Source organism: Colossoma macropomum, unplaced genomic scaffold (assembly GCF_904425465.1).
Source record: "Colossoma macropomum unplaced genomic scaffold, Colossoma_macropomum, whole genome shotgun sequence".
Lineage (NCBI taxonomy): Eukaryota > Metazoa > Chordata > Actinopteri > Characiformes > Serrasalmidae > Colossoma > Colossoma macropomum.
Window position 1 is genome coordinate 35,586,505 of NW_023494792.1, and position 26,695 is coordinate 35,613,199.

At 40.1% G+C, this 26,695-nt stretch overlaps 1 protein-coding gene across 3 annotated transcripts in view; it reads right to left on the minus strand.

The window, feature by feature from the left end:
• Positions 1-7,345: 7,345 nt before the first annotated feature.
• Positions 7,346-26,695, minus strand: part of plxnb2a (plexin b2a) — a 169,326-nt gene continuing 149,976 nt past the window's right edge. For 2 of the 3 annotated variants that reach the window (XM_036576979.1, XM_036576980.1), the window contains 13 exons: positions 26,504-26,685; positions 24,768-24,834; positions 24,503-24,649; positions 24,017-24,173; positions 23,798-23,898; positions 23,481-23,565; positions 16,934-17,085; positions 16,321-16,481; positions 12,371-12,518; positions 11,544-11,608; positions 10,870-10,945; positions 10,709-10,783; positions 10,191-10,295 (listed from right to left, as the gene is read on the minus strand). In XM_036576979.1, the coding sequence (XP_036432872.1) occupies positions 10,191-10,295; positions 10,709-10,783; positions 10,870-10,945; positions 11,544-11,608; positions 12,371-12,518; positions 16,321-16,481; positions 16,934-17,085; positions 23,481-23,565; positions 23,798-23,898; positions 24,017-24,173; positions 24,503-24,649; positions 24,768-24,834; positions 26,504-26,685 (1,521 nt within the window). Of the gene's footprint in view, positions 10,296-10,708; positions 10,784-10,869; positions 10,946-11,543; positions 11,609-12,370; positions 12,519-16,320; positions 16,482-16,933; positions 17,086-23,480; positions 23,566-23,797; positions 23,899-24,016; positions 24,174-24,502; positions 24,650-24,767; positions 24,835-26,503; positions 26,686-26,695 lie in introns of all 3 variants that reach the window. The other variant, XM_036576978.1, reaches the window with a different exon arrangement.

Below are 26,695 nucleotides of genomic sequence, written 5' to 3' on the forward strand. Positions count from 1 at the left end.
GTAGAACAGGCTGATGTACACAGCTAAACCTCTAGTAAGGTCTGAACACCTACTGCACTCATTTAGGCAGATAATTCAACATTAGGAACTTTATGGTGTTGGACCAGCATTTCCTATCTGAATCCAAACCTTAAAACCTGAAGACTGTTCTTCAGACCAGTGCTAAAGTGCAACCATGTGATGCCATGTGCATCATTTAACATTCAATGCATCAGTACATGCAAAATACAGAAACAATTATTTCAGGATATAGCACAGCGTATCCTGTACTGGACAGTGAGAAACATTCAGCTACTTCCGCTTCTCTCTCTTAGCAGGGCTATGAGTCATGCTCATGGCCTTTCCCAGTATTCTGCTGCCGAGTCCACCTGGCATATAATCAACCGCATTCACTCACATATAGATCAGAACCTCTGGAACCCTAATGGACTTCTGGTCATTAACGGCCAGGGCTTTCAATTTAAATCTCAGTTACTATCATCCTGAGTCAAAGTGGGCCTGAATTTTTCATCTCTGGCCTGCAGCAAACATGCATTCAGGCTATTTCTGCAATGCCAGGAAGAGCTAAGGCATATAACTGTAACTGAGTGAGAACATTACTCTTCCCAGAACTCATGATCTATCAGATATGAGGAGCTGTATTGTCCTCTTTAAACAGTAGAGAGCACCATTGCCACATTGTCGGGATTTACTGCTATGGAACATTTCTCAAACGTCTACAAAAAATGCAACACTTTTTATAGAGAGGATTAGACAAATAATAGGTTTTCACTCTACCCAGTGTGACAGTGTACTGGTCTCCATGTTAATTGTATATAGATTTAATTACACATTAATATTTAGATAACTGGACAAACTCTATATGGTCAAAAGTATATGGACATCTGACCATCAGACCTATATGACCTTCTGAACATTTCATTCTAAAACCATGTGCATTAATGTGAAATTGCCCAGCTCTTTCCCTCCACGCTTCTGGTAAGGCTTTCCACAAGATTTTGGAGTGTGTCTGTGGGAATTTGTGCCCATTCAGTCCAAAGAGAATTTGTAAGGTCAAGCACTCATGTTGGACGAGAAGACCTGGCTCACAATCTACATTCTAATTCAAAGGTGTTCAGTGGGGTTGAGGTCAGGACTCTGTGCAGGCCACTGTAGTTCCTCCACACCAAACTCATCAAACCATGTATTTTTGGAGCTTGCATTGTGCACAGGGGCACAGTAATGCTGGGGGAAAAGGGCCTTTCTCAAACTGCTGCCACAAAGTTGGAAGCAAATAATTGTCTAAAATGTCTTTGTATACTGTAGTATTAACATTACCGTCCTCCTCCAAACTTTACTGTTGGCACTCTGCATTCTGGTAGGTAGTGTTCTCCTGGCATCCAATAAACCCAGATTTATCCATCAGACTGATAGTGAAGAGTGATTCATCACTCCAGACATGGTTGGGATAGCTACTGAAAAAATTGTGGTTAGCTACTTTGTAGCTACTTTCCCAAAATTTGTAGCTAGCTACAATTTAGCTACTTTTCCAGAAAAAGTAGTGGCTTCTTTTTAACTACTTTTTAAAAAGAAGTGCACTACTTTTTAGCTACTTTCAAAGCGCAATTGTCAGAATGTTTGTGAATATCCACCTGACACACCAAACAAGCATAACTGAAAGTGTGAACAAGACACTGCATTTGATCATGTGCCAGAAAGAAACATACACTGAAAAGCTGCAAATATACAAAAAGATCACCAAAAAGTAAGTTTAAGTGTAACCAACAATCAAACTTACACAACCAAAGGCGTGATATCCAACAAAAATTTAGACTAAGTAAAGGCAAAATCAACCATTCCAGGTTTTTCCTAACAAAAATCAACAAAAATAACTGAATACAAACCAAACAACTTTGTGCAAATCATTGTCAACTGCTGAAATAAAACTGCTCCAATTCAAAGATTTCAGCAAGATACAGACATGACATTCAGAGTCCTTTGTTAAACTTCAGCCTCAAAATTTTTATCAGTGACCCTGGCTCTGCGGAGTACTATTAATAATAGTCTTTTACGAAGATGTTTTTTCCATTTTAGCTAAGGCAGGGGTCGGCAACACACAGCTCTTTTACTGCCCTGTTACGGCTCCACAGCAGAACTAGATTTTTAGGTAAAATAACAATCAGCTCTGCTGATCGTTCTAACACAGTTTTAACAATAAATGGTCTTAAAACGCTGGCGTTAACATATAACTGCTAACAGGGCCGTAACTAGGATCAGAATTTTGGGAGGTCCATTTTGCAGAAATGTTACTTACATCTGATTGTGATTAAAATAACTACCAAATATGAGTATTACAGCAACCATAAGTTTTCTCCTTTAGTTTTTTTTCTTTTAATCACTGCTCCTTTTTTACCCATCTATAACTGTTATGCACCTTTTTCTTTCATTTGTTCCTTCTTCATCCCTCTGTCCTTCCATAAACTGCTATTAATATTCCTTAAACTTATTTGACTTTAACTGCCCTGTTTAAGTTTAATTAATCATTTAACTATGTACTTATGTTTATTTTCAGCTAAAATAATACAATAAACTTACATTAAATAAGGCGATAGTTTCAATTTGATTTTGTTTCATTTACTTCTCTCTCTATCTTTGTTTGTCTCTTTTGCATCTATGTACTCACTGATTATTGTAAAAGCACACATTAAATATATGTTATAAAAGGCTGTCTGTACCAAAGCCCAGCAAAAGGGAAAGGCAGCTACTCATATAGTTAATGAGACAAAATATGGTCTAATGTACCTGCTGATTTCTTAATGTTTGCTACATGATACTATACCTTCAGTATGCTGGTTAACAGTGAACTTTCACGTTGCTTGTAGTATGTTATGAGTAGATAACACAATCTAATATAGCCTACTATGGAGCCTGTAGCCTAAACTGAGCAGCTACTGGAGCCAGACTAAAGCCTGATGATTTGGCTAGCAACATTACGAGCAGTCCAAGCAAAGAAATGAAATACAATGTTTTCATTTTACAATCTGAATGTATTAATTGTGCTAATAAACTCTCAGCTAGCTACATTTTTGCCATAGCGATGTTATATGTTAGCTTATAGCACGTGTGCTGCACACCTGAACATCTCAAGAAGTCAGTCACTCTGGTTCTCTGGGCTGTGTAGCGTCTCGTACAGAGACGGACAGAGCAGGCAGTTCAGTCTATGGCCGAGCCACAGCTGTACTGAGGTCAGCTGAGAACCTCTCACTGCTCGCTGTGTCGTTTCAACGCTTTCTGAATCTCATAAAACCCTGAGATCCTTCTGAGGAGCTCGGAGTCCTGACGCTAGTTACGAACGTCACAGGCGCTGATTACTGAAGTAATTGCGGAAAGCAACAATTAATAAGCGGTGATTGGAGGGTTGAGAAAATAACGCGGATCTTGGCAGATTTTGATTGGCCATAATTCACTGACAGCGCTCACAGAGAACAAATCAAATTTCATATAAAAAATGAGGCATAATATTCTGTCCTCAGATTTAAGACCAACATCATTCATTTGGAGACGAATGGACTTATTTGCATTTATAATCACTCCAGCTGGTTTACCAATACGTTTAATATGCAACGAGAAACTGTCAAACACTAGTCGTGAAGTCAGCTTCTCGTTCGAATTCTCCCGTTCCACCTTAAATGGCGCAGCTGTAACGTACATTCTGGCGCCTCAGGCATCATTTACTGAGGTGCGAGAGAAGCGGCTACAGCTGAGCTAAAGCTTAAAGCAGAGCAAAGTAAGTCTGCGTTTTCGTTTATATTATTATTATTATTTTTTTTTTTTGCCTATGCTAGCACATTGACACACACTGAGACTTACTGACAGCCAAGATGGTAAAACGGATATAAAATGCTTCGGTTGCCGACCCCTGAGCTAAGCCTGTAAGAGGTGATCAGCGCGTGACCGTTTGCTCGAACTGTCCGCGACTCAGTCAGGATTGCACAAAGGGCCCAGTTAACGACCGCGCTCTGTGGTTCAGATTTTGCGCGGATTGCCTGAAGCTTGTAGCGAAAATGATCGCTATAGCTACACGAAAATTTGTAGGCGCTACAGCTATTAACTTAACTACATTTCATAAAACTGTAGCGGCTACGGCTATTAGCTACAAATATCTGTAGCTAACTACAAAAAGTAGCGCGCTACTTAGCTACTCCCCCATCCTTGACTCCAGAGAACAGGTTTCAACTGCTCCGGAGTCCAGCGGCGGCGTGCTTTACACCTTTTGAGATGACACTTGGCCTTGAACATAGTGATCTTATGCTCGTGTGCAGCTGCTCCTATTTTCATGAAGCTCCCAATGCACAGTCCTTGTACTAATGTTGCTTCCAGAGGCAGTTTGGAATTCAGTAGTGCATGATGCAAAAGAGGGTGGGTGATTTTTACATGCTATGCGCTTCACTGTTAGGATGCTGCCATTTCAAAATAATAGGCCTTAAAGTTGACCAGGGCAGATCTAGCAGGGAAGAAATTCCATGGAGTGACTTCTGATAAAGGTGGCATCCTAAGACAGTACAACATTTAAAGTCAGTATGACGCATTCTCCTGCTAATGGAGACTTCATGACTATTTGCTATACACCTGTCAATTAAGGCTGTGGCTAAAACATCTGAACTCAAGAATTAGGAGGGGTGTCCTCGTATTTTGGCCATATAGTGTATATAATATCTATTAAAAGCGTGTTTATTTCCCCGGTGCTGCAGTAACAGTGTCTACTTTTCTGGGAAGGTTTTCACTAGATTTTGGAACATTGCTTTGAGGATCTGACTGCATTCAGCTTAATGAGTTTAGGTCACAAACACCACTTCAACTCATTCCAAAGATATTGGATGGAGCTCCATCTCTCCAGAAAGCACAGTTCCACTGCTCCACAGCCCAATGCTGGGGGCTTTGTACTCCTCTAGCTGGCACTTGGCATTTAGCTTGGTGTCCTTATGTTCATGTGCAGCTGCTCCAGTGTGTTCAATTCAATTGACAGTGCCTTTCTATAAAGATTTTATAGCTCAACATACAAAAATGTTTCTCAAATCAATTCAGAATCATTGAGAAACAGCGTTTCATTTGGTCTTTGAGACAGTGAGTGTCTGTTTTGCCAGTTGCCATGTTTGTTTTTGTTTATGAAAAGATAAAAAAAGAATATAAGCTGTGTGCACAATTGAACGCCTGTGTTAGCAATCAGTGCACCTTAAAGTAACTGAAATCACTCATTAGAAGAGGCATCTGGATACTGTGGACATATATAGTCCCCTCCACAAATATTGGCAGCCCTGGTGATTATAAGGGTGCCAACAATTGTCACGCATAGATTTGTACACTGTACAGTACACTGGACATTCGGAATGAGGAGGTTCTAGAGCAAATATACCAGATTTTCAACAAACATGCAATTCAACAGCCTTCAGCCTAGTCCAGAGTGACTTCCAATACAGGTTTTACCTACACTGAAGTTCTAAAGACAGGAAGAGGCATGAGGTATGTTCCACCACTGCTCCCCAACAAACAACAACAGCATGTAATAAAGCATATTCAGTGTACCAGTGTAATGACACTTTATCAGCACATAGTTTCTTTGATGGCTCCATAGAAGCTCTTTATTATTCTATTCTAAAGGTTGGTTGTGGTGTAAAACTTATGTATCCATAGCCGGGCAGGTGTCAGCTTAAAACTGCTCACTAAACCAAGCCCTCCAAAACAACCTACAGATTTATTGCTACACACTCTTTTTCCCAGGACATATCTAAATGATCTAAAAGAGTAAACTGGGCCTGGATTTCTAAATTTCCTAAAATGTCTAGGATTTGGCTTTGATTTCATACTGACATTTGCTTTCCATATTCTGCCCCGTGCACTCCTCCAGCCCCCAGTGCCCTCTATTTTTGAAAACCGAAACATGGTCACCTTGTATTTGAGATCTCTGTACTCAGCTTACTGATTAAAAGTTAACTAATCAATAATAGAGGACTACACAACATTCAATCTGATGAGTTTACATTCATTTGAAATCACTTTAAACACTGATCACATTGAAGATGATGCAGTATGATAACCATGGTTACGAGGTCAGGGTTAGTTTAGATCTGCAGTCCACTCAGTCTGTTTTGGTATTTTGCTTGTACTTTCCCATGTCTCTCAAAATCTCTCAGTTCAGCGCGCACACACACACACACACACACAATCCCTAACTAAGTAGACACTGAGTGGACAGTGAGATGCACTATATAAGCTTGTACAGGGTGATTCTCCACTTCAATAAGAGTGAACTGTGCAACGTGATTTTCGTCGGCAGTGAACCTCCAACAGCTCAGAGCATTCATCATTGGTTCAACGGCACTGGATGATCTCTGAAATCGCATTGAAAGAGCCTTGAGTACAGTGACACCTGACATGCTCAATCCAGTATGGGATGAATTTGACTATCGTGTTGATGTTGTCCGTATAGCTGGAGGAGGTCATATTGAGAACTTGTAAAATTACATAATAAACTTGCTTATATGCTTTTTAAGCAGTTTTCAATTTACTGCATTGTTCAGTATGATTCACAAGTTAAGTCATTTTGAAATTGGGTAAATCTTTTTGAATCACCCTGTACATAAGCCCTATTTTGCACCAGAACATGGGATGACGGAAAAAAATATTTGATAAATAGGGACAAAAATATCAATAAATAGTACTTTTTCAATGTTTAAAACCACAGGTATAGTACAGTAACATTCAGTATATCCTGAACTGCTTCCATTTGCACCAGAGGGGGCTATAAAACCCAAAACCTTTTTACACAGAATCCAATTTTTGGAGTTTTACAGACATAAAAGAATGCCAAAAGTTTTGAGGACATACACATTAACACTAGAGGGCATCTTTCACAACAGTGGTCATGGTTGCCCTTGTTTGCTCCTTCTAATGCTCTAAGCTTAAGAAGAGCTCCTCTGTAAGTCAGTGAACATTTTAGCAGAATGGGCTGTTACTCAGTATCTGTATCTGAGTCATACAGATACAGGAATTATAACCTTATCGCTTTGAATCAGTTTCTTCTTCAGCTTAATGTGAGAGTAAAAAAAGATAATAATACACTGGAGCGAAATATTCAGTGTATTAAAAAAAAACAAAAAACTGCTTTTTTATCTCTAAATATCTAATCAGAGGGAAAAGACCTCAGGACAGCTAAACATTACACTATGAATAAGAATGAAAAATGCTGTTTCTGATGACGTTTTCCTCATGTAGACTGTGTAAACGAGGTAAAACCAGGACTGGAGTTTCAGATCTCAGATCACTGATTAAAACAAAATGGACAAAAAGATACATTTGAAACATGAGATTAAAGCCAAGAACATACTTTTAATACATTTTTTTCTCCACTGTCTTAAAACATATTTACCAGCATTAAGCTAACCATAGTGGCACTTTCACAACGGGCACATACGTAAAATGGTATATTGTACAAAATTCTAGTCACTATTGCAATTTTGATTACAGCCACAATCACCACAGGTCTTATTATTATTACTCATTTTTCATTAAGGCACTTCCTGGTAGATAAAGGCAGAACAGAAGCTTTAAAATATGCCGATGCTTTCTCAGAAAAGAGGAAAAGAACATCTGGAACTGGAGGGAGGGGGAGAGAGTCTGGTGACAAACAATCAGAATATAAAATAAAATAAAAATACACAGCATGGACGTCTTTTGATATGTGTAGTAGATGGAACATCTGAGTCAGACCACTGAATCATATGTATAGTACCATCAATTAAAATGACAAAATACAGCTCGTCAGTAATGAGTCCAACTACGTTTACTCAGTCTTTATGATTTACATCATGATCATGAATCATGGTTTTCTTGAGTGCGATGCAAATTCAGAAAGGGAGCAACTTTAGGGAAAAAAACAGCTCAAGACATTTCTAACCTTTGGTAAGCTCTAAAAGCAACATAAAACTCCACAGTGACAGTTCTGAGAATCGCACAGTTTTCACGATGGAAGGCCTTGTTCAACTGAATTAAGAGTCCTTTTATGTGTTTAATCAGCGTCTTCCTCTTTCTCCATCCAAATTACAGTCGGTTGTGCCTTGCAATCAGAGCTATCTGTAATCAGCCACTTAGAAAGGCTAGAAGAGCAGATGGTGAAAAATAACATTCAAACTTCACTGACACAATCGAAGGTCAAGATGTGCAACGTCTTCTCTTAATGCTCAGGATGACACTGCGCACTCTACACTGCAAAAATGAGCATGGCAAGTAAAAAAATCCTAACTCTAGTGAATATATCTACTATTTATCATTATGAGAATGTTGTAATAATGATAAGATTATTCAAATTAACTGTACATTTTTTTACTTATTTTAAGTCATTTTATCTTGTGTAATTGTCTTATACTACTGACAGACGATTTAGCTTGTTTCAGAACACAAGGTAGATATTCTCTGCTTGTTTTAAGAAATAATGCTTGAAAACAAGCGAAGTTACCTCCTAACGTAATAAAATATTACTAGATAATACTACTTGCTTGCTTTTAATGAAGAGTTTGATGTAATATGTAAACATTGCAAAAGCTTTAAAACATGAAATTCACACCCCAGTCTGTATATGGAAACTAAGCAGCAAAAACAGCCCATTTTGATTTTTTTTTTCTGTGATGTAATGAGAACCAGCTAATTTACATATTCACATAGTTTCACATATTCAGTTCAGCTCCACCCACTCCAACTGAAGTTAGTGTTTCAACTCTTGCAACTCGTACCTATTGAATGACGTACAATACAGAGCAACCTATCAAAATAGAGATCATTTACATTATGATACACAAATATAAGTGGACCTCAGATGAAAATAATATATGATATGGGCCCTATAAAACAATTAAAAATATTTGAAAAGAAGTTGAATAAACTTAAAATATTCTTACAACATCCTCAGAATGAGAAATACTCACTGTATCACCTAGATTCAAGATGTTTTCACTTGTCAAGAGATTTTTTGCAGTGCAGTCCCACCAGGTCTCACATCAGTGGTTCCAATATAGAAAAATCACTAATGTTCCAAAAAACTGTAAGGCAAGCCACGTGCTGCGATACATGAATAAAAAGCACAGATGTTAAAAAAACGTACAAAAATCTGCTGAAAATCAGCACTTCAGACACTTAAAGGTGTGCGAGGAAAATAAGGAATACTATTTAACACGACGCTGTGGTGAGAAGTATGGAATGTTCTAGGAGTTGACACTTGGTTGGAAAAAATGCCTTTTTCTGCAGTGGACAGAAGAGCCCAACAGCAACTTCCTATATGCTCTATTTACTGGGTGAAAGCTAATTTACTCGGTAAGCTAACTCATCACTAGCCACGGGTCTCAAAAGCAAAACTTGAAAACATTCTTTGTGGTACCATTTACCTTTGTCTTATGCGCATCCGCAATTATTTGCATGTATCTTCTATTAACATAAACAAGCAGCGGCGAAATAAGCATTGGACAGTAGACATGGTCCTATGGAAATCAACATTAAAACCAGAAGAAACATAAAAGCAAGATGAATTTTCTTTGCAGGCATGATTTCTTACAAAGATAAAACATAAGACAATGCCAATGCGAATCCCACAGGAAGTGACCTCATAGCACAGGGAGGAATGCAGCAGACATTGTACCACAGATATGTGCTTTAAAAAGAGGTGAATGTAGTGGCCGTCAACAGAAACAACAATAAATCCTTTTTTTCTGCGCACGAAGGCTCTTGCACGCAATCTTTAGTGTAAAAATATATATACATATAATACTATCTGATTCCATTCACACAGGAAGAATAAACATCTAATTATTAAGGGAGCTGCAAAACGGATGCTGAATTTCATCGTGGCCAGCGAAGATCCGCAAAGTACCGTAACGAGTCGAGCCTTCGCCTTCTGTAGTCCTTTCGTTTTATCATTTTAGCCTTCAGCTAATTCAGTCTGCGCTGATTCTTCAGAACAGAGAAGAAGAGAAACAAGCTGAAAGGATATTGATAATAATGTGTTATAATGTGGTATAAGATCTGTTTTCATTCGGAATGAAGGCTCTGTCTCCAAATCCTCTGAGAAGGAAGAGGACTTTTAGCTCAGTTCTGGAGTCCTGATGAGGGTTGTTTTGTCCTGGGCTGAAGTGTGATGCGCTCCAGTCGGCCTTTGAGGCTCCGCACTAAAGATCAGTGACTTTATTCTCCAGTGCTGCTGCAATCTGCTGCAGTCTGAGAGTCAGCTGCTTACTCTGAGCGGCAGGATCGTCCTCCAGCGACGAGATGATCTGTGGAGGATTCACAGTGAATTACAATGCTGGAATCATCATTTAAAAGCCTGAATTAGCGTTAATGTCAAACCAGAAACATGCATAACATGATTAACATGCAAGTCCTGTGCAACAGGTTTCAAATAATTAGTAGAAATCTGAAAATAGATGAGCCCAGAGGGTTCTGAGAAAAGATGTAGATGATTCTGAGAAAGCACTGAGAGTGAAGTTGTTATAAAAATTGAAATTATACCTTGAGGCTGATAACCCAATGCAAAATAATTGTAAATAGTAAAAAGTGTATTATTTATGATGTCACACCATATATATATATATATATATGTATGTATGTGTGTGTGTGTGTGTGTGTGTGTGTGTGTGTGTGTGCGTGTGTGGAACATTGGCAGGGTCTGCAGTGGGGGTGGACTTACTCCATCGTAGTACTTGCTGGCATACTGATAGAGCTGGTGCAATGCGACCTGCGTGTTCAACTTGTCTGTATGAGACTGAAAAAGCAGAGGTGTGGGTTATTTCAACACTCATACACCAGCAACATGCTCTCCACTGAACACACACACAAGTAAGCACTCACCCGCGAGATCTCAGCCAGGTATGTGTTCATGTCCTGGTCACTGACCGACACCATCTGGCGAATGCCCTTGTAATAACTGTAATTTAGACAGACAGACAGATGGATAGACAAACAGAGACAAAGATACATTCAGAGAGAGAGAGAGAGAGAGAAAGATAGACACAGGTACAGAGAAAGACAGACAGACAAGCAGATAAACAAATATATAGACAGACACAAACATACATTCAGAGAGAAAGAGAGAGAGAAAATGTTCAATATGTAATAATACTCATTAAGAATGCTTTTTCAAAATACATGATAAATGATAAATGTATAGTTGTATGCAAAAGTCTAGGCGCCCTTCGTCAAATGACGTTTGCTGGTTTCTCAGTAAAGTTAACACGTCCTCTACAGAGAACACACTTCTGCACATTTTCAGTTCATTCCATTTAAATTTTTCATTTCATTCCATTTCATTACAGTTTCAGAGACACTGGACACTCCACAATGTTTGATTCCCATCTCATTATTCATTAATATTCCCACACTTAAATTCAACTTTGGTAATTCAAATGTAGCATTATTTATCACGTCAGTAAAGTGGTCTGAATTGAAAAATAAAAAAGGCTTATGCAATATGAGAACTATCGGCAAGTTACAGACAAGATATTTCAATTAGAGAACAAACTCACTCGTCAACCATTTTCTTATATGTTGATATCTCCTTCGCGTAAAGCAGCTTGTTGCTTGGGGACTCCTAAGAGAAATATAGAGAAAAAGATGACATGAATGAAAAACGGAGAGGAGTTGGAAGAGATGAGTGTCCACAAAGGAAAAGATAAACAATGTTCAACAAGCAGCAGGTACAGCACACAATATATTGTAGCGAGAGTCCACCATTACACAAAGAAATACTCAGTGGAACTCAATGGAGCCTATGTAACCATGGACAATGGTTACAAACCACATCATTGAGGAACACTACCTTAAACAAGCGTGCACTTCATGTATCCAAAAGTATCGAGACACCCCTTCTGATAAGTGAATTCAGCTACTTTAAGGTGCAGCCATTGCTGATACAGGTATGCAATTGTTACATATAGCTTGTATAATTTTCATAGAAAGACACTGCTAATAGAAGAGGATGCTCTGGATCAGCTGCATGTGAGCCTAAGATCACCCTGCTTGATGCCAAGGGTCAGCTAGAGGAGTATAAAGCCCCCGAGCACTGGACTGTGGATCAGTGGAACTGTACCTCTGGGTGTGATGGAGCTCTATCCAGTACCTTTAGGATGAGTTAGAGTGATCCAGATCTAATCATCCAACATCAGTAGCTGACCTCACTAAAATTCTTGGGGCTAAATGCAATCAAATTCTCACAGCAATGTTCTAACATCTAATATAACAACTTCACAAAAGAATAGAGGCTGTTACTGCAGCAAAATGAAAAGGTATCTACAGACTTTTAGACATATACCATACACTTCCCTGCATGCATGCATCTGGTGCTAATGCTCACCCGGGAAAGTTTGTGCTCAGTCTTGGTGCAGGCATCCATGAAGGTCTGGGCGATGACGGAAAGCGATGCGTCCACTACCTCAGTCACATGGACATCAAAGATGAAGTGAGGGTTCTTGAGGATGTTCACCCAGAACCGAAGAGGCAGACTGCAGACACAGCACACAAACAGTCATGTGTGTTTAATACACAGTTTCACCTTATTTTGGGAAAAATACTGAGAATGCTGACCTTTGAACAGCTTTAATGTGCCCTCATGACCACTCAACCATGAGGGAACAATGGTACGAACACTACGAAACCCCTTATTTGTGGGATCAAGCCAATGTTTTGTTTATACACCCTCAACACTTTGGTGACAGCTTTTGAAAATGTTTAATACATACCATCGAGGTGACACATTTCCCCATTAAACACAAGGATTACCCGCCTGTTACACCATTCGTGTGATCTGCCAATACCATCCGGGTTCCCTTATTTTCCTTAAGCAATTCTTAACACAGCCCCCGAAAAAACAAAAAACCCACCTCAGACCGTAAGTCTCCCTTACACTAATCTGGGTTGAACTGTGCAAGTCATCAACCAATTATAGACGTACACTCACTCAATTGAGCAACAAATATACAGTGGGGTCCAAAAGTCTGGAGACCACTGGTAAATATTCTTCTATTTTGCGTATGTTTTCTAATGTAATACATCACTTTTCATTATAGATTATCTTATCACCGTAACAATTTGAGTGAAATGTAGATAAATCTGTAACATGCATTTCAGAGTTTCTTAGTATTTGGTATGCCCCCTTTTGCTTTCATGACTGCATGCACTCAAGCTCCACAGCATCTGATGAGATCAATTCCATCTTAGAGTCATCTGAGCATATGCGTCAACAGAAGAGATGAGACTAGACCTTGTGCACAGACCTTAACATCACGAATGTCACAAACCTCCTTAGATTTGAACAGTGACCTAGAAATAGTGCAGAATCTACTGTATTTTACTTGCCATAAACTTTTTATGGTATACTTTTTGTTTAAAAAGCTTATTTGCTTATTTGCCATGTTCCTCTGCATTAATATAACTACTTCTATAGCATTTCTGAACTGAAACCTTTTCAATATAACAGGCTTCCACTTGCACTCAGGCACTAGTAAAACAGGCAGAACTCTCTCATGCATGTACCTGCAGGAACTGAGCTAAAGCCTTAAGAGAACCTTCAGCAAAAGCTTAACAGTTCATCCCTAAAGTGCCTTACAATGAGCATTTCTCACCTCCCAGCTTCACCCATCCTCCAGAAACAGTGACTCCACAACGAAGACTATACTTGGCATACAGACCAAACCTAATCTAACATTAATACGCAAACTGGATTTCAGGCTACTGTGATTTCCTGCTGGCTCCTGAGAGCAAACAGCAAAACCAACAGAATATTCTGGGAAAAAAATCAAATCATTATTTCGGCAAAACCTGCTCTTCATACCAAGGAGTATCCTTTGACAAATATGAACTTGAATGTTGCAAAATACAGCCAGTAGTATTAAAAAACAGGTGCTTTATGTAAACAGCTTTAAATGTATTTTTTTCCCCAACTTGACTGAAAAAAAAAACAGCAAGAAAATTCAAACCTCAGAAGAATGGTGGAACTTTTAATGGGCGGTGCATACAAGGTGCTGAATCATTCACTTCTTCCACCTCTTTCACAATACTTTTTCTTTACATCATCTCTTCTCCATTAAAAAACGCCCAGCTCTGTTTCTCTCACTCTTCCTGTGGTCATAGAGAAACACTGACGCCCACATCGGACTGCAGCACAAAGCAGGAGGTGAATTCTTAATGAGCCATGGCTGAAGGTTAACCCTGGCCAGGCTGTTTAAGAATTTATACACTGATGCCAAATCTCCTGAATCTCCAGTCCTGAGCTGGATCGAATCCATCTCATACAGCACATCTCCCAGCCCTAGCCATGGGCCAAATGCATTAACAAGGGATACAATTATCTCCCTTTTGTTCTGCGAGCTCACTGATGCGGAGACTCTGTTTAAGCGGCCACCGGCTGCACCTGACTCCAAACGGTGAGAAGACAGAAGCGGAACAGAAGCGAGCGCCTCTGGTGAGCTGAAGAAGAATTCCCCTGTCAATCTCCCCAGCGCTTACTAAACAAGACACGCCGTGAAGATTTTATCTGCACTCGCCAGAGCCTGAATAATTCAATCTGGACTGGGTTCAGAGAACTTCCGCTCACGTCTCAGCGGCTGTGAGCCCGTCTGGTTCTAAGCCGGGCTTCAGACTGAGGAGATTTGAGGAACATCGCAAGATGAGTTTTTGGTCGAGCGCTAACAGAATCAGTGAGAGAGGTTCAGTGCATTCTGTCTCGGTGGTCAGCTGTTGTGGTGTGTAGAATCACTATTAAGTATATGTATTTTTTATCAGTTCAAGCTTAATCCATCACCTGCGTGTCAGCAAGTATTTGCATTCATTTAGCTCAATGAAGCTCTCGCCTTTCAGGTCATTAATACCTGCAGATTCGCTGGGTACTCTGTATCTTTTTGGATTCTGCTCCTTATGCATTTTGTAAGTCACTGGCTTGTAAATACAAAAAGGATAATTCAATATGGCCCAGCTAAGAACAGTAAGAGGCTACAGTAATAGCATTAAATTTTAAATGTTCCATCCTACTGATACCAATTTAGAATTGCTCACAGTGGTGGTGATGGGAACCACACACCTGAAATGTGTAATGCCTCTAAAAGCTTCCTTACAGAAAGTTATTGCACTAAATGATTAAGAATTTACTGCTTGATGCCCAAGACATTGTTTTACGTTAGTTCTGAGAATAGTTTTTGGCTTAAAATATAATTATATAATTTGGCCTAAAATCGGCAGAAGAGTCCCCCAAAAAATGTACTTCTCCAGATTTACCACTAGTTTACCATCATCAGTATTACCTATAAAAACTCAGAAGACACATGTAGGATCACTTGGTTATTCTATAAATAAAATGGCTATATTTGTTTTGTAGATATCATGACCTCTGGTTCCTATCGCCACCACTGTAAAGAAATCTCTGTACGTTTCTTTACAATGTACCATTTCACATCAAACCTCTAGGAACAACTTTGTTTATATCGCAACACTAGAATTATACAAAAATGTCAAAATTCGGTGGAAGACAGGGGCAGAACATGTAGGGACAGAACCATTCCGGCAGTTGACTAACCAGAACATAGCAATCACAGCACGCTGGGCTCATCGGGAAGGGGGGCTTAAAGATGCAGGAGCTCTAACAGAGTTTTTCAGAGGGTGAAAAGAGATGTACAGTATGAGAAAATTAAACACTGATACATTCGAATCTATTCTAGTAGACCCCAAAATGAAAATTATGAACTCTAAAGGGAACCTATTATGCTCATTTTCAGAGTGAACACTGTGCACTGCAAAAGTGACGCATTTAATTTACTTGATTTGAACACATAAATTCCTTGTGGATGACTAAAATATGTTACATCAACATAGTTTTGTCTTTTGGTTTACTTTTAGAAATAGTTCACTGATTTGATATTTTATTCATGTGGAAATGGACAGATTTAGTTATGTACAGAGCATAAAAGAATGCATCAGTTTTTATGAAATTTTACTACAGTAAAGCTCCTTTATTTGGTTATCTTTCTCCTAGCAGTGTGTAACCCTAATAAAGTCTCTGGGTCTCACCTGGCCAGCCCATTCTAAAAGTTCTACCTATGCCCCTGGCTGGTAGATATTTCTTTGTGATACTGGCTGTCATGGGAAAGCGTCTCTTTCTTTGAAAATGTGACTCTTCATGGAATGGATGAATATAAATCAGAGAGAATGTGATGTTTTGAACAGCAGCTCTTTTTAGACAGAAGAAGGGTGGAATGCGGGAGGTGTTAGATGTGCTGATGTTTAGTGCGACATTGCAAAAACTGTAAAACAAACCTGTTGGTCTTCCATATGTGGATGGTCTCTTCATCCACATTGTCATGTTTGTGCGCTTGCTCATCCAGGAAGTCGAAGAAGTACTTCACAGCTGGAGGAACCGTGGTGCCTGAACACAACACGCTGCTGAAGAAATCATCCACAAACTGCTGCAGAGTGCCCTGTAACGTACGCACACACAACAAAAGACATTTAATCTTCACATGCATTCCACTGTCTGATTCTTCCCCCTTCAGTGCCGAGTTTACTTTGAAATTTGTGTTATTAATTTTCCCCCGACTTCTAAAATCTCATCAAAGAAAAGAAATGCTGAGTTCTTGTTTTTTGCACCTTGTGTTTATTATACAAACTACCTGCATTTTTTATGTTTCTGTAAGTTAGAAAACATTCCCATCTATGTAATGATATATTCTCATCAGCTGTGAATGAAAAAAAAAAAAAAATCTGTGGTTGTGATTCTCAGAGAACAATATTAGGTCCTATATTACCTTATCTTTTATCCTTATACTGTCTATCTAGTTAATACTATCTACATACCAAATACCATTCATCAGGCACCTTAACCTAAACCAAGCTCTTTACTCTTCTGCTCAGTCAGCTAGTGTAGGTTTACCTTCATGGAGAGCAGCCTGGTCAGGTAGATCTCAGTGATTGCTTTAGTGGTGGCTTTGTCCTTCATGCTCCCTCTTTTGGACTTCACTTCATCCAGCTCATCTGCTGGCCGCACCAGATGGAACACTTTATCATCTTCCAGCAAAGCGCTTTCTAGAAAATACAGGAGCATGTGTCTATTATCTATACATGAAAATCATATATACACAACGTCTTATGTAATCTAGGCTCACTGGACAAAAATTGGTCGCATGCATCATTTCTTTTCTAATACTTCGTCATATGTGCTCCTTAATAATAGCACCGATCCTATCAGATAAGGATTACACAGTGTCTTGAGTTAGTTTCTGTTCATTTTAGCCCCCTCTTCCATGGAGTAAGTGCAGTTTTCAGCCAGTCTGTCAGCATTTCCCCTGCAAATTTAAAATTAAGATTGAGGTCTGGTGACTTTACTGGTCAATGAAAGTTTTCCAGGGTTCCATCAAACACAAATACGGCCTATACACCCTACATCTGTCATCACGAAATAGTGAGAGCATCAATGTTGTGTTCTGCTTGAACATGAAGTATGAAGTACAAAGCTAGTAGAAGAGTGGGCTAAAACTGATCAAGAGACTGGTGTACTGCTTAGTTGACAGGATTGATGCTGTCATTAAGGCAAGGGGATAAGTAAATAAGTATTAGAGCTTATACAATGTACTACGAATACAAAGCACATACTGTTTTATATAAACAACCAGGCTGGGAATCACTAGAGGCCACTTGACGCAATATCGCAGTACTTGAGCCATGATATGATTCTACTGCAATTTATCAAAATGCATGGTACGCAAAGTACTGCACTATGATATATTGAGATATAGAGTAAGTTGGACCCTAAATTATGTCTTTGAAAGACATTTTATCTTTTTTTTATCTAATAAAGTTCACAAAAGTTTAGTTCATCTCATGTCAATATTTTTTTATGGAAGCAAAACAAGACAGTGAATCAGACACAACAACATTAAAAAAAAAAGCTTCCTTGGACTATTACATATTGTCGAACTGGGAAAAAACTCCAAAATATTAACTTTTTGAGAGAAGGAAGAAAAAAAAACCAACATTCTTAACGAGTTTAGTTAATTTTGGGCCACTTCTGTTGGACCATTCATCATAAAACACACAATGTAAAGGACAGCGTACATCAATCAACCAATCATTTAATAAAAAAATACATATATGGAAAAAGGTTTGGTTCTGACAGCAACATTATTTTAATTAATTTACAATAGTAGGTCAATGCATTGTTCGGAGTCTTGCCCAAGGACTCTTGCTGGTATCTCATTGGTATAATTAATCTTCATTGATCATTAAGTAATCTCTTGATTTTTTTTCCATCCAAAGTGTGATTATTGTGATACTATGTTGTATTGCCTTTGTCTCCAACCCCTAGAGACTATGACATAAAAACACTTTTTTCCCCCCTCATGAAAGATGCCTGCATTGCTGCTGAAGGGTCAGCCATTAGGAATAGGAGAGCACAGACATGAATATACTGACTGGATGGGCTCTGTTATGAAAACAATCTTGCTCTCTCTCTCCAGATTCTGTATTTCTCCTTCCTTATTTGCTTGGTATGTTCCTCTGCATTAATTATCTACTTCTATAGATTTCTGAACTGAAACCCTTTCAATAAAATGGGCTTTCACTTGCACTCTAGCACTAAAAAAAACAGGCAGGAACTGAGCTAAAGCCTTAAGACAACCTTCTGCAAAAGCTTAGCATACTTTAACTAAGTTCATCCCTAAAGTGCATTACAACGAGCATTTCTCACCTCCCAGCTTCAGCCATCCTCCAGAAACAATGATTCAACAGCAAAGACAATACTTGGCATACAGATCAAATCTATTCTAACATTAATATGCAAACTGGATTTCAGTCTAATGGCTACTGTGATTTCCTGCTGGCTCCTGGGATCAAACAGCAAAACCAACAGAGCGTGGAAATATGAACTGCTCATTATTACTGCAGTTTGCTTTGTTGTACTTTGTTTTGGTTTATGAAATGAATGAATACAATTACAAACGACATCAACAAAAAATAAACCTGAAGGCTGGCCATGACCATGCTCCATAACTGAAAAATCTATATAGAAAAATGGGACAGCACTAACATAATTTAGCTAAATGAGCACATTTTGATGTGCAAGATACATCTTCTAGATGCGCTGGGACGCATCATCAGTGATGTATCCTCGGATCCTCAAGTGTTTCGGGTCTCTCAACATCAGACAGCCTCGCCCAGGCGACCCAGCCGGGGTTGATCAGGCAGTTGATCAGGCAGCTCTCCTGATCCAAAGGCACCTGGTGGCTTTCTCTGCAGCTTCGTTCGCAGATTGAATGGCCCTCCTCTTTGACACCCCCATAATGCCCAGTTGGTTGAGGACTTTACAGAGTGAGCGTCCTGCAAAGCCTCTGCAGCCCACCTCTATAGGCTCGTAGTATGTCTTCCAGCCTCTGTCCTTGCACTTTTCCACCAGCTCCTGGTACTTGGCGCGTTTCCTCTCATTTGCTTCCTCAATACACTCTTCCCAGGGCACTGTGAATTCCAGCATGATCAGTTGTTTTGTCACTTCAGAGGTGATGATCATGTCTGGCTGAAATGATGTTACTACAATATGTTGTAGGAATTTAAGCTGCTTGCCCAGGTCGACTTGCAGCTTGCCAGTCAGAGGCTGTGTAGAGGAGGCCTGCCCTTCTCTCCAGCTCTGATGAAGGAGATCAACTTCCTTGGGGTGTGGTGGTGTCTGCTAGAACTGATAGCAGTGGCTATACTCTCAGCACCTGGTCATGCCGCCAACGATAGTGGCCTTCTCCCAGGGCCTTTGGGCAGCTGCTGAGGAGATGTTCTAGGGTTCCTCTACCAGAGCACAGGGGGCAGGAAGGTGTCTCGCTCTTGCCCCAAACGTGAAGGTTTGCTGGGCTTGGTAGGGCATTGTAGACAGCTTGCACAAGGAACCGGATGAGATGGCCGTCCCCCTGCATGATGTTTGACCAGGTAACCTTACGCTGCGGTATACTCTCCCACCTCGTCCATTCTCCCTGCTGCCTGAGCCCTACTGTTCTACTCATGCGCTCTTCCTCCACTCCTGCTCGGACCTCAACCTGGATAAGGTGGTGCCTGTCCTTACCCTGGGCCGTGCCCACCTGTGTCTTAGGGAAGTAACCAAAGCCCACTCTGCCAGTTGCCATGGTATCCACCAGCGCCTTTTGTCTTAGGTGTGACTCTGCCACCTCCACTGCTTTCTCTGCCCTCCATTTCCTCCCTGTTCTCACTTCAATGCCAGCTGATGACACCTTCTGGTCCCTGGAGTCCCTGTATTGTAGGGCTTCTCTCATTCGTGCCACCATGAACTCTTCAGTGAGGCCGCTGAAGGGGAGTTGCAAGGTGTTACTGGTCCCATACAGTGCTGCGCTGTTGAGGCTGCGGGGAAGGCCTAGCCACTTGCGAAGGAAGCCGCTGAGCTTCCTTTTAAGGGACTCAACTGTTGTTAGTGGAACTGCGTAAAGCAGTAGAGGCCACAGGACTTGGGGCAGAATCGCATGCTGGTAGATCCAAGCTTTAAATCTGCCAGGCAGTCCTGACTTATCGACCTCAGTGAGCCAGGCCTCAAGGTCTTTGTTGGTCTTCTGAGTGGCAGCAGTGTCTCTCAGAGTTGAGTAAAACAGCTTCCCCAGGCTCTTGACGGGTTGCTCTGTGATGGAAGGGATGGCAGTTCCAGAAAGGGAAAAGCGGAATTTGTCAACCACCTTCCCCTTCTTAAGCACCATGGACCTTGATTTGGTTGGCCAATATTCATAGCAAGGGCGAAAAGAATAACAGAGATGATACAACCTGTTATTATCCCTTTTTCCAGTCGATGCCAGTCCGATGTCTCTGACCCAGAGGTGACCCTCAGTCTGAAACTATTGTAGTAATCCAGGATCAGGTCCTGGACTTTGCTGGGAACATGGTGCCGGTGCAGTGCACGCTCGACAAGTCTGTGCGGTATGGACCCATAGGCATTAGCCAAGTCCAGCCACAGAACGACTAGGTCGCCTCTGTTTTCATGGGCTTCTCTGATGACCTGCGTAACTAAACCAGTATGCTCCAAGCAGCCGGGAACTCCAGGAATCCCACCTTTCTGCACTGAGGCGTCGATGTAGCTGTTACTGAGGAGAAACTCTGTCAATCTTTGGGAAAGAATGCTGAAAAAACACCTTCCCTTCGACACTCAGCAATGAGATTACCCGAAACTGATCGACTGATTCTAGTATAATTACGCCTAATTACAGCACTAGCAAAAAGTTTGCTTCTGGTATGTAGCATAGAATACACAGTGCCCTCCGATCTTTGCAACTCTATTTTGGATCCAGCAGTTTGTAAGCTTTTCCATAAAATTTAGCAGGTCGTTTAGCATTTCTTAAAAGGCCCATATCTTACATTTTTCTGACATTTTATTCACAAGGTCTACTAACTAAGTTTGTATGGCTTTATGTAATAAAATCACTTGTAATTCTTTTTTATATTTTACCATTTCCTAACCTTTCTTCATCGTTTATTAAACAGATTGCACCAATAAAACCAATATATGTAAATGCACTCTGTTCTGCTTGGCTGCCCTGTATTATACCTCATTCAAAAAGCAGTCAGGTTAACGCGTCTTAATACAACTTAAACCGAATAACTTGTATTGGCAGGACTGTAAGCGGAATAGGTGGGTGTGTGTAAATGTGCTGGTTTGTATGAAATATAAATAATGTATTTCGCAGTGTAGTTTCTATATCTGGACTGGGTAGTAACTGGTATGTTTTGAAACTATAACAATACAACCACAAAGCTCTTATTTTGAAAAAAGCGAATAAAATTAAGTTTTCCATAATACAGGGCCTCTGAATGTTACCAGTTGCTGACACCCAACTAAAATCTTTTTTTTTGATATTATTGCTCTGATTTCCTTGTAATTGATTTCTTGCCATTTCTCTCCATTCCTATCAGTTCAAGCTGTATCCCATTGCGGACTACTGATTACCTGATTCAAATTTTAATCGGTAAGGCAATCTAAAGCATAGTGCTGCAGTCACACATGCGAGCATTTATTCCACACACTCGGCTTCTAATCTGCAATCAATCTCATGCTCAGCCGAACACCTTAAATGTCGCTTCCCAAAGAGTTCCAGCATCGACCCTGCTCCTCCCTGCACTGCTGCACACTTGGGACGTTCCTACCTCTGGGGCTTCTGTGTTTTTCTGAGATGAAGGAGCACTCGGTGCTTTTGCATGGCTGCAGAACAGTCCACTCAAGGGGCTGTCTGGATCCCTGACAGCTTTTGCAGCCATGCCCTGTTACACAACGGACATCTAACACAGCACAGCCCTAGCACTGCATCACTTTTGCACCAGCTAAACATCAAAGCTCCTCCAAATTTCTTTACTTGCTTAACATGGTAGCTCAGTGAATCTAATTTACACATTTTCCCCTAACCGCATATACAGAGAGCCAGCCAAGACGTTTTTGGCGTCGTCTTTAGTTTTGCACTGGGGCTATGAGGCTAATGCAGCTAACAAGTCATGGAAGATTATGGACACTAAATAGCATCATCCTATTACATACCTAAATCATCACGCACATGCCTCAACTCATGATGGGGTGTTGAGTAATCTCAGATAGACTTGCTTTGTGTGGTTTCTGACACTGTATGACACTCTTGTCTATAAAAATGGACAAAAGTATGATGCATGCTTAGAACAGCAGTAGCAGTCTGCTGATTTTGTCCGCCTGATACAATTTTTACATAATTGCCTGATTGCAATCATTTAAACTGACCAGTTATTTTCCACAGTTGTTGGCTTTCTTGCTGTAACACCTGCGATTCTCAAGCCCATACTCATCCTAAGTTTGTTTTTGATAGATATAAAAGCACAAACAGGTCTGGTCCAGTTTAGCTTTGTTTCTATCACATAATAACAGAGCAAATCTGGGAGTTTGAGGTCTTTTCCATAGCCAAAAACTGCCTTATCATCTAGTTTATGCACACTCACGACAAAAAGACAAGAAATTCTGTGATGGACTGACTGTTGGGATTTTAAATGCCATATAGTGTAGGCCCAGCTTTATGAAAGCAACTAAGTTTCTAACTTTTGACTTGCTATAAAATGCTCAGATTACAGCAGTGAGTAATGTCTGTTTATTTGAGCTTGATCTGGTCTGTCTTCAGTTGGGAGCTAATCGACAGGTAGGAATATAGCCATTTAGCCAATTTGACCACTTTAGGCTTACAATGAACAAAAAAAAGACATTTAAATTGTTAAACACAATTTAACTATATGGTAATTAATCACCAGCTAAAATTTCATGATTGTGACAGGACTTCTACGTATGTCCATTTGTATAATTTTCATGACTAAACAATTTAGGTCTATGTCTATGGATATGTGTATCTTTTTACACTATCTTTGTTTGTAACTGGTTTTTGTAACTGGTATAACTGGTATTCCCAACCCTACATATAATAGAAAAGAAAACCCACTCTCTTCATGGCTGTCCTGGTTCTGGTCGAAAGACTGTTGAGTGTGCAGAACTCTGGACAGGACTAGGGTAGCGTTGTCTCTCACCTAAAAAACACAACACATACATACAATCAGCTTTAAATCCATGACAACGATACAGCTACTGACTACTGGAATGAAATTCTTTTCCCTTTTAGAAGTGACTCTCACTCTACTTGTTCTGTTAGAAATATAGAATATAGAAAAAAAAACAGATAAATGTATTTTAAGCTTGTGTGTTGGGGTGTAATCTAAGACATGTGTAGAGTGTACTGGTTAGTTTCAGGTTGGTACTCACGTTGTAATGTGCCAAAGTGTTGAGACGTTTCCACCTGCCCTCCTTTTGTGATGTCAGGTCCAAGTCGGACAGAATCTGCCCTGTTGAGCCTGGACGCCACTCTGTGAAAAGGAGATGCATTTTACAGCACATTACACAGAATCAACTTACGTGTAGTTACATTAAGTTGTGATCAGTGAGGCGAGTTACATGCTAACTGCCTCGATAGCGATAACTCACCCAGAGCGACACTGTCCACGATGGGTCTCTGAGAGTAGGGAAGGTTCCTGTAAACCTGCTCAATGATTTTCTCCTTCACCTGGGAGATGGTGTCACAGTTCAGTACCTTCACTGGAGTCACGTCAGGACCCTCGCCATGGACCAGCACCTGCAGAGTCTGAGAGGAGCAAGCAGCAATCAATAACTAACTTGAAAAGGTTACCAAGTTAAAAAGGTCATTTTATTTTATTCCGTTTTATTTTATTTTCATTTACTCAGATAAATGGCTTTACATATAATTTTACGCAGACATTTGTGCAGCATAAAAATAATTTAAAAAGAAGGCTAGGTGTCCCCAAACTTTTGAGTGGCAGTGTATACCACTGTGTGTTCAGGTTTGAACATGAATCTACTGTCACTCAGGTCACGTTGACATCAGCAGAAAATGGACAAAAACTTTGCAGCACAGCAATCCTGAGTTCATTGCAGGTTAATGGGTATGCTCACCAGGACAGAGTACTCCACATCATCCCCCAGCAGGCCTGTGTCATTCAGAGTGTACTTGGCCTTCTTCATCTTAGCATCCACCGGCCCTTTTTCCACCTGGTGCTTTATAGCTTTAAAAAGCTTGTAGAGCGGCTCACCAGCTGAGTCCTGAAAGCACATGCAAGCACGCATACCCAAGTTTTTACCTAGTTTCAAGTACAGGAAATAGATGGTGTGTGCTAAAGTGTTTGAAGTGTACTAAACTGGTAGCTAAAACGGAGCTTACCTTGAGGAACTGGTAGAGGCAAATGGACATCCAATTACACAGCATCCTCTCCACTACTGTCTCTGACCTACAGACAGGACACAAACACACAGACCAACAACATCAGTGTTTCAGATGCTTCAGTATTGTTTTAAGTAAACTGTGAACTAAAGCATAGAATCATTTAGACTGATATTGCACAATGCACACGGTTTCTAGCAATCGACTAATACAAACTTGCATGTGGTAGTGTACTGTACTACAGTGTAAATCTGACATCACAACTGAGTACATAAATGTGACAGGAGGAAATACATAAAAACAAGACCATTATAAATAACATTATAATAAACTCATTCTACATTTGACGTTCAGCAGTTACCTTTTATGCATTTTTAGGCCGATTATGCATTTTTCCAAGTCCCATATTGTATCACTATAAAGCACTCATTAGAGTAAATGTGGCAAATATAGCAGTCAGAAGATACAACATCCTAGACTTGAAAGAAGTTCTAGCTCCAGAGGAGTCATATTCCAAATATCACTTTGATATTTGCCCAAATGTACATAGATGCAAGCTGACGCATTGTTGCAGGCATGTTTGTGAGCAGAGCTCAATGCGAGGACAAAAGTTTGCAGTTAAGTTTGCACAAAAGTTTGTGTTGAAGTTTTAATCAAACTAGTCACAGTCCTACTACATTACATTACTCAACCTGGAGATCCCCTTTCCTCAAGTTTTTAGTTTTAGTTTAGTTTAACATCATGCCCCTCCCTTTACCTAACACGAAGGCATCTGACCCAGTTAATCAAAGACATCTGAAGAAGTTAATTAGCTGGAGCAGGCGTGGCCGATGGTGGTTGGAATTAGACTCTGCAGAACAGTAGATCTCCAGGACCAGGCTGGGTGACCACTGTTCTATATCTTTAGAGCTGGATTGTACACCTCTGAAAGGGAGTTGACACTGGCAATTAGGCTCTCCATTTTGTTTAAAATCGATGTAACTGACTGTCCCACCCCACAAGGTATCCTACTGACTGACACAAGCATATGTCAGAGTATGCTAAGCCAAAATCTAAAATCTGGTGAAATTTTTTTAAACGTTTTTAATGGAAACATATTTTTCATGCACTGTCTGTTGTCCATCTATGTTTCATGTGCACTGAAATCACTGGCAAGAAATGCATTTCTAACAGATAATAAAATGTCCTTGTGAATGCAGCCTTAATCTCATTTACTTCTTCTTCTAGACACCAATATTTTTGGTCCAGTTAGAAATCAGTGTCAGTCTTTATTAATTTTCTCATTTATGAAATTCAGCTCCTGAGAAACACTTTAATTGTCTAATTGTTTAATTGTCTAGCTTCACTCGTGTCTCACTCATCTCAGCCCAGTCTTATTTTCATGATGTTTACATAAAGTATAAGATCTTTTCTGCAATTTTCTAGAATGAGCAGGAGTGTTTAAAAGGAGACCTCATGTTTTTTTTGTCTTCAGCACTTTTTTATAATGAAATGCCTCTGTTAATCTTTTTTGTCCTCCTAAGGGAAGTTTAGGAGAAAGAATTTGGAAATCTATGATCATTAACAAAATACTAGATCTATAAGATTTATATGATCTGCTTTTTTAATCCACAAACATCTTAAGACATTATTCCCTTTCATTTTACTCAGACCTGTGGCCAGATTGATAAGTTGGCCAGACTCTCAAAAAAGCAGATACCCCCAGTAGACAGATAGGTTGAGCAGTCAATCCTCACCTGCGCAGCATCAGTTTTGGGTTCTTGCTCTGAACATACTCTTCCATCAGCTCCAGCAGCAGGGTTCTCATGATGTCTGTGTAGTACTCCAGCTTTCCGTGCAGGGCCACGGTCAGCAGTGAAGCAAAGTACACCTTATTCCTGGCATTGAACTCCTGCCGGCTCTCCAGAGTGCGAATAAACTGCAGCACA